Source organism: Lacerta agilis, chromosome 6, assembly GCF_009819535.1.
Source record: "Lacerta agilis isolate rLacAgi1 chromosome 6, rLacAgi1.pri, whole genome shotgun sequence".
Taxonomy (NCBI): domain Eukaryota; kingdom Metazoa; phylum Chordata; class Lepidosauria; order Squamata; family Lacertidae; genus Lacerta; species Lacerta agilis.
Window position 1 is genome coordinate 72768501 of NC_046317.1, and position 14531 is coordinate 72783031.

Below are 14531 nucleotides of genomic sequence, written 5' to 3' on the forward strand. Positions count from 1 at the left end.
CTGACTATAGATGTCTGTTTGCCAAGTGGTAACTGCCCACACTGCAAACTTGATAAAATTAGAGCTGGGACATGGCTGAACTTCCAGATCCTTCACAGAACAGATAGTAACATATAGAACACAAAGTAGTCCAGAAATGGCATAACACCTCCTTTGGATTGAAGGTGCCATATACTAAAAGTTGCTGACCTTTTTGGACCTGTGGGTACATTTTGAATTTTGGGGTGCCGGTCTTAAAATGGTTGCCATGGGGGCAAAGCATAACCCAAAATTGGCTATTATGGAGAGCATAGCATAACCCAAAATTAGAGAGGCAACTATCCCTGCCAACTTCAGCCTTGCCATCGAAAGTCAGTTATGCCCTGATTGTGGGAGATCACAGAATACAGATTATTCTCATCCTCTACCTCTCCCTCTCTGATGGTGTTACTGTCTAATAACAGGGAGCATCACTATCACTCTCAAGTCACATAAATTGGTTAGAAGGTATATGTGCACATTTTGCCCCATAGCTTTCTTTCTAGGAGGCTAGAGACTTATCCACACTTATCTTTTGCCTCGCTCTTTCCTGGCAGAGGTCTGCACTGAAAAGCTCTGTGTCTGAGGGCATTGTTTTTGTTTTTGCCCCAGAGCTTTCCCTGCAAAAAACCCTCTCTTTATTGCTCAATCAGAGCAAACGTCAATTCAGGTTTTCCACAAATTGCCACTTGCTCTGATTGAGCTTTAAAGAGCAGGTTTTCACAAGGAGAGCTCCCAAGGAAAGGGTGCACAGACACAGACCTTTAAAGTGTGGTCCGTGCCCAGAAAGAGCAGAGGAAGGGTAAGTGTGGATAAGCCATTACTACTTTTTGTTAAAATGAAAGCTCGGAGTCTGTGGGACTTGCCCAGTGATACCAATGGAAGCATTCCTAGACAAGAAGGCACCTGTGGGTTGGGGACCCTGCATTACACGATTATTCAAAAACTTTTAAAAATCTGTCTCTTCATTCTTTCTGTTTGTAGTCTCGGACAATGAACTATGTGGGGCAGCTCGCTGAAACGGTGTTAGGCACTGTGAAGGAGTTGTATAAGGGCCTGAACCCAGCCACCCTGACAGGCTGCATTGATGTCATTGTGGTGAGGCAACCAGATGGCTCCTTACTCTGTTCACCTTTCCATGTGCGCTTTGGGAAGCTACGTGTTCTGCATTCCAGTGAGAAAGTGGTAAGTGACGCCTGATGTGTGTTGACAAGGACTAATATGCTTGAAGATCAACGAGGTCAAATGTATAAACTACCAAATTCCACCACGATCAACAATTCTCACAAAGTTATGCTTAGAAACCTTAATGGGTTATTGCTGGGAAGCTGAATTTGTTTTTGGCATCTACTAACAACTTTTTAGTCCCAGCAAGACTATCCAAGCAGGTGATTTTAGCAGCCACAAGTGTTTTTAAATTACTAATTTTAATTTTGTATGTATTTTTTAGCTCTTTAAAATATTTGCTTCTCATTGGTATTTTAAATGTGTATTTTAGACTGCATCGCAAACCACTTAGATATATATATCACTTACTAGAACAAATGACATTTTGCTAAATAAAAAAATATGAGTAAGTTGTGTGGGGGATGCACATTCATACAGTCTTCTTAGCACAACACAGTATGAATTATTGGTCTCATTGTGACATCTGAGCAAATTTAATAATCTATCACTGCCATGCTAAAAAGATTGTATGAATGGGCCATAGTTTTCAAGTGCCATTCAGAACTTCAGACTTATCCCACATTATAGATTGACTGTTGGTTAAAAATTCTCTAAACATGCCTGCCAAATAGGAAAGAGTTGATCTTCCATTAACCCTTGAGCCCAAATCTGTTACCTGTCCAGTTGTCTTCTGTGAGACATATGGGAAGCCACAAAAGCACAATCTAGAAATGCACGGGTCGAAGCTCACATTGGCTCAAACAACATAACCAGTAGGTTTCCGAGCACAACTCGAAGTGTTGGTGCTGACCTTTAAAGCCTTAAACAGCCTTGGCCCAGTATAACTGAAGGAGCGTCTCCACCCCCATCATTCAGCCTGGACACTGAGGTCCAGCTCTGAGGGCCTTCTGGCAGTTCCCTCCCTGCAAGAAGTGAGGTTACAGGGAACCAGGCAGAGGGCCTTCTCGGTAGTTGCACCCACCCAGTGGAACGCCCTCCCATCAGATGTCAGGGAAATAAACAACTATCCGACTTTTAGAAGACGTCTGAAGGCAGCCCTGTTTAAGGAAGCTTTTAATGTTCGGTGTTTTATCATGTTTTTAATGTTCTGTTGAAAGCCACCCAGGGTGGCTGGGGAGACCCAGCCAGATTGGCGGGGTAGAAATAATAATGGAAATTATTATTATTATTATTATTATTTATTACCAGTTTTACAGTGGAGGTGGGTACTTGTCATGCATCCTGCTGAAGGCCATTTTTGAATTGGACCTGTGTTCTGCACAATACAGCCAAGTGATGAGTATTGCACAAAGATGTGCCTGCTGTATGGGGAGATGAGCTTGCTTGTTGCTTTATCTCATGCCACATGGTTCCTGACCTTTTAAATACACACACACACACACACACACACACACACACACACTGAGGTACAACATGTACTTCAACCTTTCCACTGGCTTCCTGCAATCTCAAACCTGCTATGCTCATTGGTGACAATGGGGTTTAAGTGAGTCATAATATTTATGAAAGGAAATGTGACTTAAGTGTATTTTCTTCCTTGTCTCTGATCAAAGTCCTATTAATGTAGGGGGTGGGGGACAAAATGGAAGCATGGGCCACTAAAGAGGGTTCGTGATGGAGAAAGGCTACCTTTATGGCATGGAGAGATGAGGCGCTTTCTTGGACGCTAGAGGCAGTTGTCCTCTTGGAAAGCAAGCCCCCATTTAAATTAGAATTATATTACTGGAATGTGCTGTGTCAAAAGTTCTCACAGTTAAACCAGGCCTGCAGCCAGGCTGATCTTCTTTTAAAAAAACAAAACAGGCCGGACTGTTTTTCTTCCACTTAGCCTGAAAAAGTCTAGCAGGTACAATTATGAATTTGCATGTGCATGTGTTTCGACTGAGATTATAAACTAAGCAGTGCCTGGTTCAATTTTATTCTCTTGCTATAAAAAGCAGCAACTCGTATCAAAGCTGGTGAGGTAACATTACACGATTTCTGCACTAATCTAATATGTGTTTATGAATAACCTGCATGAAAATTCATTTTTAAAAATAAAAAATTGAAAACGTTCATCAACATCTATCAAAATACAAATTTCTCTGTTGTATCGTCTTTCAAAATGTGCATTTTAAAAGGATTTTTAATGCGTTTGTTAATTAACTGCACTATATTTGCATGTCATCCCAATGCATAAAGTTCCCTGAGTGGTTTATTGGAATATTTTGGAAGTGTGAAAGGCAGGGGATAACTATTCCTCACAATGCAGATGAGGTCAGTTTGGTCTTGGAATTCACAAAGATCAAATTCCTCATACATCTCTTAAGTCCCAGATATGGGAAGTGGTTAGAATGCATTTTGTGTTAACTTCACTGTTGCTTTCTAGGCTATAAACAATTAGCCCTCTTTTTTTAGGTTGACATTGAAATTAATGGCGAGCCAGTCAATCTGCATATGAAGCTGGGTGACAATGGAGAAGCCTTTTTTGTCCAGGAGTCAGAGGAACACAAGGTGGGAAGATATTAGAAAGCACATTAAAAACTACCCCTCAAATTTTCAGCTTCCAAATAGACCACACTGAAGGCTTGTTGTTTTCCCAATACACTTTTGCCTTACTTCTCACACCTGAAGTTCTCGTCACTGGATTTAGGGTAGTGTGGGTGGTTCTCCTGCACAGGGCACCAAGCCGAGGGGGAACAAAATTGAGAAGATCCATTCAGAGGTGCCATTTTTTTTTTTTGCCTCACACAGAGCACCATATCACAAATAGATTACCTAAATCCACCCTGTAATCCTTGGCCATGCCTATCAACAATCTGGATAAATTCCTCCTGATAAATTCCACCTATATCTCAGACCATAATCTACTGGATTTCTTGTCTTGTTTTTTATTTATTTTTTGCTAGTCCAGTGCTTGGCCCTTTCTTGAGTCACATTGAAAACACATTGCTTCCCCCCCCCCCCAAGGATCCTGGGAACTTTACCCCTCAGAGTTACGATTCCTCTAACAAATTACATTTTGAGGGGAAGCAAATTTGCTTTGAATGTATGATGCGGGTGTGATCTTGGTTAACCTCCTGCAACAGGGCTTTTCTGTTCTCTTCCTCGAAACTGGTACAATGTGTGCAAAGTTGGCACTGAGAAGGCCCTGATTCTCTGGAGCATAGCAAATCGAGACCACCTGCATATATTCTCTCATTTTAGATATATTTTGTCTGTTTTGGCTAGTTTCTGTTCTCTTGAAATCAGACAACTCTATCCGCCTTTGGAGACTTTGCCAGGCACTTCTTCTGGCTCATTCAACAAGAAGTGATCACATTTCAATAGATGTCCAAAGCTTTGTATAAAAGAGAAGCTTCACTTCAGGGCGAAAAGTTTGTGAGAAAAAAGTTCATCTTTCAAATGGATCCTCAGAGAAATGTGCTCTGAAGCCCATCGTAATTCTCTGCTGAAATTCTCTGGGTGCCGAATTATGACTTTGTGGCACTGTATAGTAGGCTTCCTGTATTTCCTAAACTGACTCAGAGGTGGAGCAGCTGGTAAAGCATTTTATAGATGTATTTCAGCTGTTCATTACCAACAATGTAAACTAGGAGGGGCAGCTTTCAAGCAATGACCCACCCCCATGTATGTTCATTGTCCCCTAACGAATACATGAAAAAAGCTAGCGTTATCTTCTCTTCTCCCCTCTCTGCACTCTATTCATTTGCTATCCTCACTACCTGTTTCTATATCCTGGGCTTTTTTTTCACTCTCTGGCAGTAATAGTGGTCCAAGAATTTGGCCCTACAACAGTGGCCGAAAAAGGAAGGAAGGGCCTTTCTTAAAATTCCCCTGCCTTTTCATCGCTAACTTCCCATCATGCCAAAGTTCACCATAACAAATGAGAGAAGCAATTTTGACATAATAGCCTGTGCACCTCAATCCCTGGGTTGAAGCAAGGAACGGGATTCCAAATTCTTCCTGCACTGGTCTCTCAGATAGACCATAAAGCCTGCTAATCCTTTGCATTTGACACTAAGGGGTCATCCAGTCTTTCTTTTGCACTGTGCTTTCCAGGTCTGTGTCCAAGTGGGGGGTTTCTTTTGTCCTTACGCCTTTCCCTGGGGAAACCTGCTGATTACCACTGACTCAGAACAATCGGGGTTCTTGCAGATTGACACTTGTTCCAGTTCAGAGGTAAACAGCAGCAGCTTTACCTGGGGAAAGTGGTGGGACAAAAAAAAAAGGAAGAAACTGTTCAGACATGCGCTTGGAAAAGCAATGGAAAACACAGCACAAAAGAAAGTCAGGATGAGCCCTAACACATCTATTGTACAATTTTATTCTAGGTTTATCTTTGTTTCTATGAATTTATACCTAGCATTCAATAAAATGATCCCCAAGGTATATTACAAGAGATTGCAATAACAGATGCACATCAATAGCCCTTACTCCTCAAGTCAATATATGGGGTCCTGGGTGTTCTTCATTTCTATTGCATAGTCGCAGAGCAACATACCATTAAAGCCAAATGTTCTTTCTGGTGGGGTGGAGTGGGGGAGAAGGCTCCCTGCAGCTGCTCCTTCATTGGCTGATGAGGCATGGAGCCAGCTGTTCTTCCCCTTGCTGTGATGTTTGTTTCCTGGGAGGTAGGGGTTTCAACCTACCAAGCATTCCTTTGTCTCCTGACCAGTTGCAGAGGCCACATCGTACTCTCCTTCTGTTTGCCGTTCCAGGTATTCCCAGCTATTGATTTGCCTGGTTTTATAGTAGCCACAAGGAACCCGTGGCCCTCCAGATGCTGCTGAACTACAACCACCCATCACTCCTGCCTGGGGTTGATGGGGAGTGAAGTTCTACAACATTGAGAGTCACAGGTTCCCCATCTCTGCTTTATAGTTTAATCAGCTCCTAACTTGGGTCAGATGTTGAGCATTTTTGTGTGCCCCGCCCCTTGTTCCAGGAGAGCATCCCCACTTCCATGTGCACATCTCCCATCCCACTGGAGAAAAATGCAGAGCCTGTGTCCAGATCGTCCAGCTTGCATGGAAACCCTGAAGTCTTGGGCTCAGAAACAGCCCTTCGCAAGAAAAGGTGGCGCAAGAAGAAACCAAAGAAGAGGGAGTCACTGGGAGACTCCACTTCAGAAGAAGAAGAAGGAGGGACTGAAAGTGAGAAATCTCTGGAGGAGAAGCGGAAGCTGTTGACTTCAAAGTAAGTAGGTTGTAACCAAAGCTTGGATTGCTATCATGTGTTGAATTGCTGCAAATGCCAGCCATCATTGGTATTTGCACCAGCTTTGCAACTGTGCAATACATTTTGTTGTTTTGCTGCTTTGCTGCTGGGAGTTCAGGGGATGGGCAGGAGAGCAGGGGTCAGCAAACATTTTTGGGAGGGGACCGGTTCACCATCCCCCAGACCTTGTGGCAGGCTGGACTGCGCATGCGTGTGCATGCAGTGGAGGGGGCTTCTCTCTCTCCCCAAGCCCCCCCCCACCTATGGTGCTGCTGGCGCAAATGCAGGCTGGCTCCGGAGAGGCACTGCGCTGCGCTCTGCCAACCATGGCTCCTGTGTCTGCCCTTGCTTTTGGGATGCTCGTCCCGCTGCTGCCACCACCAGCCTCTGCCACTCTCAAGGGCAGGCACAGGAGCAGCAGTTGGCAGAGCACAGCGCAGTGCCTCTCCGGAGCCAACCAGCCCTTTTGGAGAGGCGCTGCGCTCTGCCAACCGCAGCTCCTGTGCCTGCCCTTGTGAGTGGCAGAGGCTGGCAGTGGTAGTGGTGGAGGGACAAGCGGCCCGAAAGGGCTGGCTGGCTCCGGTGAGGCGCTGCCCCAAATGACGCTCAGCCAGTTCAGCCCAGCCCCCTTCCTCCTCTACGCAAGGCTGGGAGAAGCCAGGAGGAGGGAGGGAGGGAGACACCGCAATGTGTGAGAGGGAGAGGTGGAAAATGCCCCCCCCCAATGGTGGCACAGGGGGAAAAAATTAATGAAAAAAATTAACAAACAGAATCCACACAATCCACGGACTGTCCGTGGGCTGGATCCTGAGGTCAATTGGGCTGGATTTGGCCCACGAGCCGTTGTTTGCTGACCCCTGGGCTAGAGGACTGTTTAAAGCTCCTTAGAGGTCAGGTGGGTCAGATGCATCCTTTGTTAGGAAATTACAGTGAAGGGGGGTGTCACAGTCCTGCAATGCCAGTATATGAGATAACCTGAGAAAGTGCTCTCTCAGCACAAAATTGATTACAACCAGTGGTTTTTGTTCTGGGGGGACGCAGGGGTACGCATACCCCTAAACATTTTGTGAATCTAAGTTTGGCCTCATTGAGGGGCGGTATTTCAATATGAGTAGGAAAATGAGAGTACCCCTAAACATTTAATTTTTTTTTAAGAAAAAAAGCACTGATTATAACCATATAAAAATGCACATTTGATTGACAAACAGCATGGGACAGGAACAACATGAGGATAATGCTGTGTTTGTACAATGCCCTCAAAAGTCCCCTGCACTGAATGTATAGTATATTATCACGCATTGTGTGTATACCCTAAATTTAATTGTCAGACTTCATAGCCCTATTAGAAGGCTAAGCTAAGAGAAAAGGAAACATACAGCTTTTTATAGTGTAATGATTAGGACACTTGTGGGGTCTTTTCTTGGGATATCTGTGTGACTAATTGGTTTGTATTTTGCTTGTCAGAACAGTAAGGGGACTCTCTAGGCTACTGATCATGTGTTATGTTTGCTTTGTAGAAAAAAAGTAGTAATTGACCACATCCTACTTTTCTCTTGACATCATTTAGACTGTAGAGTCATAGGTGGTTTACGCTTCTCTTTGCCATGCCGATGGATTTCCCCGGATGGTATCTCAGAACATACTGGGTGATCATCCAAGATTAATTTCAAGAAACTATAACAGGCTATGTGGTTTTGTTTTAGAGGTCTGTCCAAATTCCCCATAATTATTTGGAGGACTGGAAATGTGGCTTGAAAGCAAAACATGAACTTCCCATGTCATGGCTGCATAGAAGAAATACATTCAAGAAAGTTACAGATGACATGCTCTGAGTTTGCATTCTGCCGTGGGAGTAATGCAGAGCCATGTAAAACAGAGCCATGCAAATAGGACCTATGGAGACATTTCAGCACTCAGTTAAGAACTATTTATTCGTCATTGTACCTAATTTTCCTTGTAATGTTCCTTACCAGCAACACAATGTATTACTCGTTCACCGAAGCACAGAATGAAGGAGCTGGAGCTCTGCAACCTAAAGAAGCTTATCCCTATTCTGATGGAGAGCTGGCTCCTCTACAGAGGTCAGTATATGATGCTGCAGAGAGAGCAGAGAGTGCCAAAGGCTAAACTGTTTAAAAGAGAAAGTTCCAAAATCCCACGTGTTAATACAGCCCCTTGAGCGCACGTAAAAAAGCTTTTGGGAGGTAGAGTGAGATATTCCATTAGCCTGGCCAGAAGCATGGGAGCCCAAATGTAATACACTTCCACAAGAAGTACTGATGTCCACCAACTTGGATGGCTTTGAAAGAGGGTTAGATAAATTCAAGGAGGATATGTCTCTCTAGCCACAATGTCTATGCTATGCTTCCATGGTCAAAGGCAGTAATGCTTCAGAATACCAGTTGCTGGAAACCACAAGAAGTGCTCTTGTGCTCTTGTGCTTTTGGGCTTTTGGTTAGCTACCCAGGGCCGCTGGGGTGCAAAGATCCATCCAGCACCCCCAAATTTAGTTTAGCCACCAACAAATTAACTTTTATTGAGCTTTTTTTGGGGGGGGGAATCGCTCACCTGTAACAATGACGCAGCAGAAAAAACTGCTTTTCTTTCCTGACTCGTCGGGAATATTTGATGCTACGGAGTGACAGAGCGACAGAGGGGTGGGGTGGGGACTTTCACTCCATTGCTTTTCACTGCTGCCGATCGAGAGGGACTGGTATACATTTGGCATCCCCCAGAAATTGGCGCTTGGGTGTCCCACACCCTTTGCACCCCTGGGTAAAGATGGCCCTGTAGCTACTGCAAGTGCAGGATGCTGGATGAGATGGGCTGTTGGCCTGATCCTGCTGGCTCTCCTTATGTTATTCTAATGAGTTCAGGTCAGGAGAATTGCTTGGGACAAGAAGCGACTTGAGCTAAGCCCCTTTTCCTTTTGCCTGATGCCCTGCCCTTGCTTGCCCCAGTAGACTTCTCCACTACAGCTAGTAAAAAGCTTTTGCTTTTATCTTCTTTTTACAGCCTTCCTCCAAACTGCCCATCAGCCCCCAAAAGTGACTCTGAGTTGGAGATGCGAAATCCTGAAATGCCACTTTGCTCTGAATCACACATGCAGTGGTCATGGGGAAGGTTGCCTGAGGTGAGTGTGGTTCAAAAGGGAACTCTGGTACCTGCTACTTTGTGCATTTCACACACAAAACAGATGCACAAGATGCTACTTTTAGCATTTGCTATATTGTTTCTAACTAAACTGGGAAAATGCAATTCCTACTCTAGAAACAATATTTAGAGGCTTTGAGTGCCTTTTGGGCCCCTGTGCTTTGTGCATGCAGTATTTACTTTGATGTGTAATCTGTAGTGGAAGAGAGGCATTCTTCAAATGACTTCTATTACAAAGTGATCTAAGCAAAAGAGTACCATTTACAATGAATGCAGATGTGATTGTGTGTGATTTTTTTTTTTTTTTGCAAACCACATGATTATTCCTCAGGAATCCCTTATTTCTGATTGTTATTAGAGATGAATACTAGACCACATGGACTTTGGCGAAAGATATATAAAGGGGATTGAGGCGATATATTGTAAGCAGAAAGCAAAAATTATAATAAATGGCAACACTTCACAAGAATGCGAGATTAAAAAGGGGGTAAGGCAAGGATGCCCACTATCACCCTTATTATTTATTTTAACATTAGAAATTCTGTGTAAAAGAATAAGGGAAGAAAAAGATATAAAAGGTATAACGCTGGGGGAGAGAAGCTTCAAGCTTAGGGCCTTCGCAGATGATATAATAATAACCACAGAGCAACCATGCGAAAGCTTAGGAAAAACTCTGGAAATAATTCAAGAATACGGCAGGGTTTCAGGCTTTAGGCTAAATTTGGAAAAGACTAAATTACTGGTTAAAAATCTATCTGCGGTCCAGAAAGAAGAACTGGTGAGGGCAACACAAATTAAAATCTATCCTAGGATAAAATATTTAGGACTATACATAACACCGAAGAATATAAACCTATATAAGGATAATTACTCCAAGTGTTGGGACGAAATCAAGAGACAAATGGAGACATGGAACAGGCTAAATCTTTCTTTGCTAGGTCGTATTGCGGTATTGAAGATGAACGTTTTGCCAAAGTTATTGTTTCTGTTCCAGACGATGCCAATTATGAGTAAAACCAGCAATATTGATAAGTGGCAAAAAGAGATATCTAAATTTGTGTGGGGAGGCAAAAGGCCTAGAATCAAACATAAGATATTAATAAAACCAATTGATGAAGGTGGTTTTGGCTTACCGGACTTCAAGTTATATTATGAAGCCGCTTGTTGTCTTTGGTTAAGAGATTGGTGTTTGCTACATAATTGGGAAATCTTAGACTTGGAAGGATACGATCTGCGTTTCGGCTGGCACGCATACTTATACTACGGCAAAACTAAAGTACACAGAGGATTTACCAACCATATTATAAGGAATGCAATCTATAATGTTTGGAACAAATATAAAAGACATTTTGAAATGAAAACTCCAAGGTGGATTTCTCCCCTGGAGGCCATAGCATTTAAAAGGAAAAATAATGAAATGAGAGAATGGATTACATATAACATACTACTAAAGGAGAGAGAAGGAAACCTGGAGTTGAAAAGTTACGAGGAAATTAGAACCTACCTTACGAGTTGGTTGGACTACTTCCAGATCAATGAAAGGTTCAAACAAGACAGTATTACGGGGTTTGGCAAGGAAAACTCTAGATTTGAAAAAGAAGTTTTACATAACAAGAACAAGCTGATCTCACGTATTTATAAGATCCTGTTGAATTGGGAAGTGATGGACGAGATGATAACAGATTCCATGACTAAATGGGCACAGGATCTGGGGTACCCAATTAATATAGAAGAATGGGAAAAGCTATGGCAGGTCACCTTAAAATTTACGGTAAATAATAACATTAGAGAGAATATGTTAAAGATGGCGCATAGGTGGTACCTCACACCCGCTAAACTCTCCAAAATGTATAAAAGCCTCGCAAATGTTTGCTGGAGATGTGGTGCAGAAAATGGAGATCTGATGCACATGTGGTGGAGGTGCCCAAAAATTAAAACGTTTTGGGGACAGGTGTATGAAGAAATGAAAAAGATGATGGCAGTTTCTTTTGTCAAAAAACCGGGAATTTTCTTACTTAGTATGGTTGGCAAGGAGATACCAAGTAAACAAAAAGAAGTTTTCCTGTATGCGACCGCAGCGGCCAGAATGGTAGTCGCAAGGTGCTGGAAAGATCGAGAAGCACCCAGAGTCACTGATTGGCAGGTCAAACTGCAAGAATTTGCGGAGATGGCCTTATTAACAAACAATTTAAGAGATAATACCAAACAGGATTTCGTAGGCAAATGGGAAGTCTATAAAAGATACATGCTGAAATATAATAAGAGTTTTCTTACCATGCCAGCATTCGAGGGATGAATGGTATAGAAAGAGATTGTAGAAAAAATGAGGAGCAAGGATATATTTAAGAATGTATCTAAAAGGTGGCATAAGAGATAGCAAGGGATTGAAAGCATTCATATAAATTTTTGTTCAAGCGAAGGGGTTTGTCAGGAAGTCGAAAACTATGTGGGGAGATATTTGGTTTTTATTTATTTAATTTCTTTTTTTTTCTTTTTTTTTCTTTTTTTTTCTTTTTTCTTTTTTTTCTTACTATTTTTATTATTATTATTTTTTACTTTTTTTTAACTATTTTTCTTTTTATCTTTTTTATATTATTATTATCTATTGATTCACTATTTTGGCAGTGTTCAATAGGTGATACAGTAAGAAGTTACAGTGTAAAGCATGACACGGATTAATATATCGGTATTGTAAATAACTTTATTATTAATGTAAGGCACTTTCGTTGTTTTCTCTTTTTTCTTTCTCTTTTCTTCTCTTTCTATGTCCACGATTGTTGCTTGTTGTATTTGAGATGCTGGAACTTTGTATGTGGAAACTTTAAAATATGCAAATAATCAATAAATAAATATGAAAAAAAAAGAGATGAATACATTTCTCAATTTCCTTCCACTGTGGCTCTTTAAATATTCTAATATTCTTGGGTCCTCCTTTCTTTGAGTTCTAGTAGGAGTTATCTATTTTGAAATGCCATAAATTGATTATGCACACTGTTTTTAATTGTTATTACGAAAAAAATCTCAATCATTTGTGCACCCACACCTACACACACCCCACCCCACACACACTTGTGGAAGCCATAGAAATAATTTGTCAGTCACATATCTAGCCTCTGAAAACAATCCTAAATTTTCTCTTTTTGTGCTGTTTTGTGATCCGAACTCAAGACATTTCTCCTCCTTTAAGGTGAGCAAATCTGACAGAGTAGAAGCAGCAAAGTCTGCCGCAAGTGTCTCCATGACAGCAGCCATTACTCCAGCAGCAACCATTCCTGTAGGTGAGATGACTCACTTTGCTGCCATTACACCAGACTCAGAAAGTGACCTCGGCATGGAAGACTCTGATGAAGCATTGTGTTCTCCAGCTGCTCCTGTAGTTAGGCCGACACCTGTCTTTCCTTCTGGAAATGGCCTCCCAGTGAGTGAAGAGACCCGTTCTTCCATTCAACCCACTGGCAGTGCTCTACAAACCACTCCCAGCCTTTCAAGTGATATGCAAGTCCTAGCAACTGCTGCAGAGAATGAAGGAATAGCATCCGTTGAGGAGATTATTGAACCAGTTGTGGATGTGGAAGTGCCATCCTCAAGGAAAGCTAGTTTGACAAACCCGGAGCCCTGCAGCAGCCCAGAGTTGAAACAGGAGAAGAGAAGGGGTAAGACAAGTTTGAAGACATGTAAAATGTGTGCAAGTGGGGACCTATGACAAAATGTTGCAGATTATCCCCACCCCCTAATAGAGTGTTTCTGTTTATGGCTCCAGCCAGTCTGGAACAAAAGATTCATAGTTCTACCTGCAGTTCACAGACAGGACTTTTTGTTGTTGTTGTTGTTCCTACTCCTAAAACTATCCCCCGCTGTGCTATATCACTGAATACAGCTTGGGACTAACTCTGCCACCATATAGCTTTCTTTGTGTGTAATGTTCTGGAGGGGAACTTTTGCATTTTTAAAGAAAAACAACGGTGTGCATTTCTCCTCCCTCCCTTAACCTTAATGCTCACCTCCAGTATATTGTAAGCTGCTAGTGAGCTATTCACGGAAACCATGAAGAAACTGGACAGCAGCTTGTTCACCTGTTTTGTGGATTTAAAAAATATATATTTCTTTCTTTTTGCATATATCTAGGGAGTCCCTGAAGTATGTACAAACCACTTGACTTATTTCTGGATCACCCATTTTGGTTCCTAAATGATAGGCTCTGACCACTGAAGCCTGATGTTAAGAGGGAATGATTGCAGAAATGGCTGTTGAGCAAAGTCTCCTTACTGAAATGATAATTCTTTTTGGATCAGGTTCCATGAGGAGAAGCTCTCATCTGGGACCCACAGATATTTACTTGGAGGATCTCTCAAACCTGGATGCAGAGCAAATAGCACTTTATTTCCCTAAAAGGTATGAAGCATGATTCATTCAATAATTCTAGCGTAGTATGCAAGGATGTATGAAGAAGCCTGTTTTCAAGATGCTTGATGGGAGTTGCATCTTCAAGCTGTCATGCCTGAGTTGGTATAATAATTTCTGTATGTTCTTCACCATGGTTCCTAATGAAATTAACATATCTTAAAACTATTCTCTTGGAAAATTGAAAGAAGACTCCACCAAACATGACCACCACTAAATATGTACCGGTATATTCTGCTGCATCTGTCTTAGACATTTTATTGGATCGTGTCCAGACCAAGTAGAAAGCATCCTCTCCTGAGCAATTTTGGAAGTGCGTTAAAAGGTGTCTTAACCTTCTTAAATAAATTTAAAAAGTTTGCAAAATAATTTGTATTGATTTGCACGAGGGTCAGCTCTAATATAAGTCACAGAGAGCCACATGGTATAAGTGACCATTATTGCCTGCCATTGCAGAAAAGCTGTGATGCTGGAGCTGTCCCATGCTGCCTCATCTCTGTGCCTCCCTCTGAGGAAAGGCCCTTTTCTTAGAACAAGCTCAGGAAGCCATGAGGCAAAAGCAGCTTATTTGT

General features: G+C 42.2%; 1 protein-coding gene across 5 annotated transcripts in view; it reads left to right on the forward strand.

The window, feature by feature from the left end:
* The window catches only part of LPIN3 (lipin 3), a 40875-nt gene that overhangs the window by 10988 nt on the left and 15356 nt on the right, over nucleotides 1–14531 (forward strand). For all 5 annotated transcript variants that reach the window (XM_033153405.1, XM_033153404.1, XM_033153402.1 and 2 more), the window contains exons 2-8: nucleotides 1003–1203; nucleotides 3604–3699; nucleotides 6134–6384; nucleotides 8379–8486; nucleotides 9421–9538; nucleotides 12746–13211; nucleotides 13851–13950. In XM_033153405.1, coding sequence (XP_033009296.1) covers nucleotides 1012–1203; nucleotides 3604–3699; nucleotides 6134–6384; nucleotides 8379–8486; nucleotides 9421–9538; nucleotides 12746–13211; nucleotides 13851–13950 — 1331 coding nt within the window. In that variant the 5' untranslated portion in view covers nucleotides 1003–1011. The remainder of the gene's footprint in view (nucleotides 1–1002; nucleotides 1204–3603; nucleotides 3700–6133; nucleotides 6385–8378; nucleotides 8487–9420; nucleotides 9539–12745; nucleotides 13212–13850; nucleotides 13951–14531) is intronic.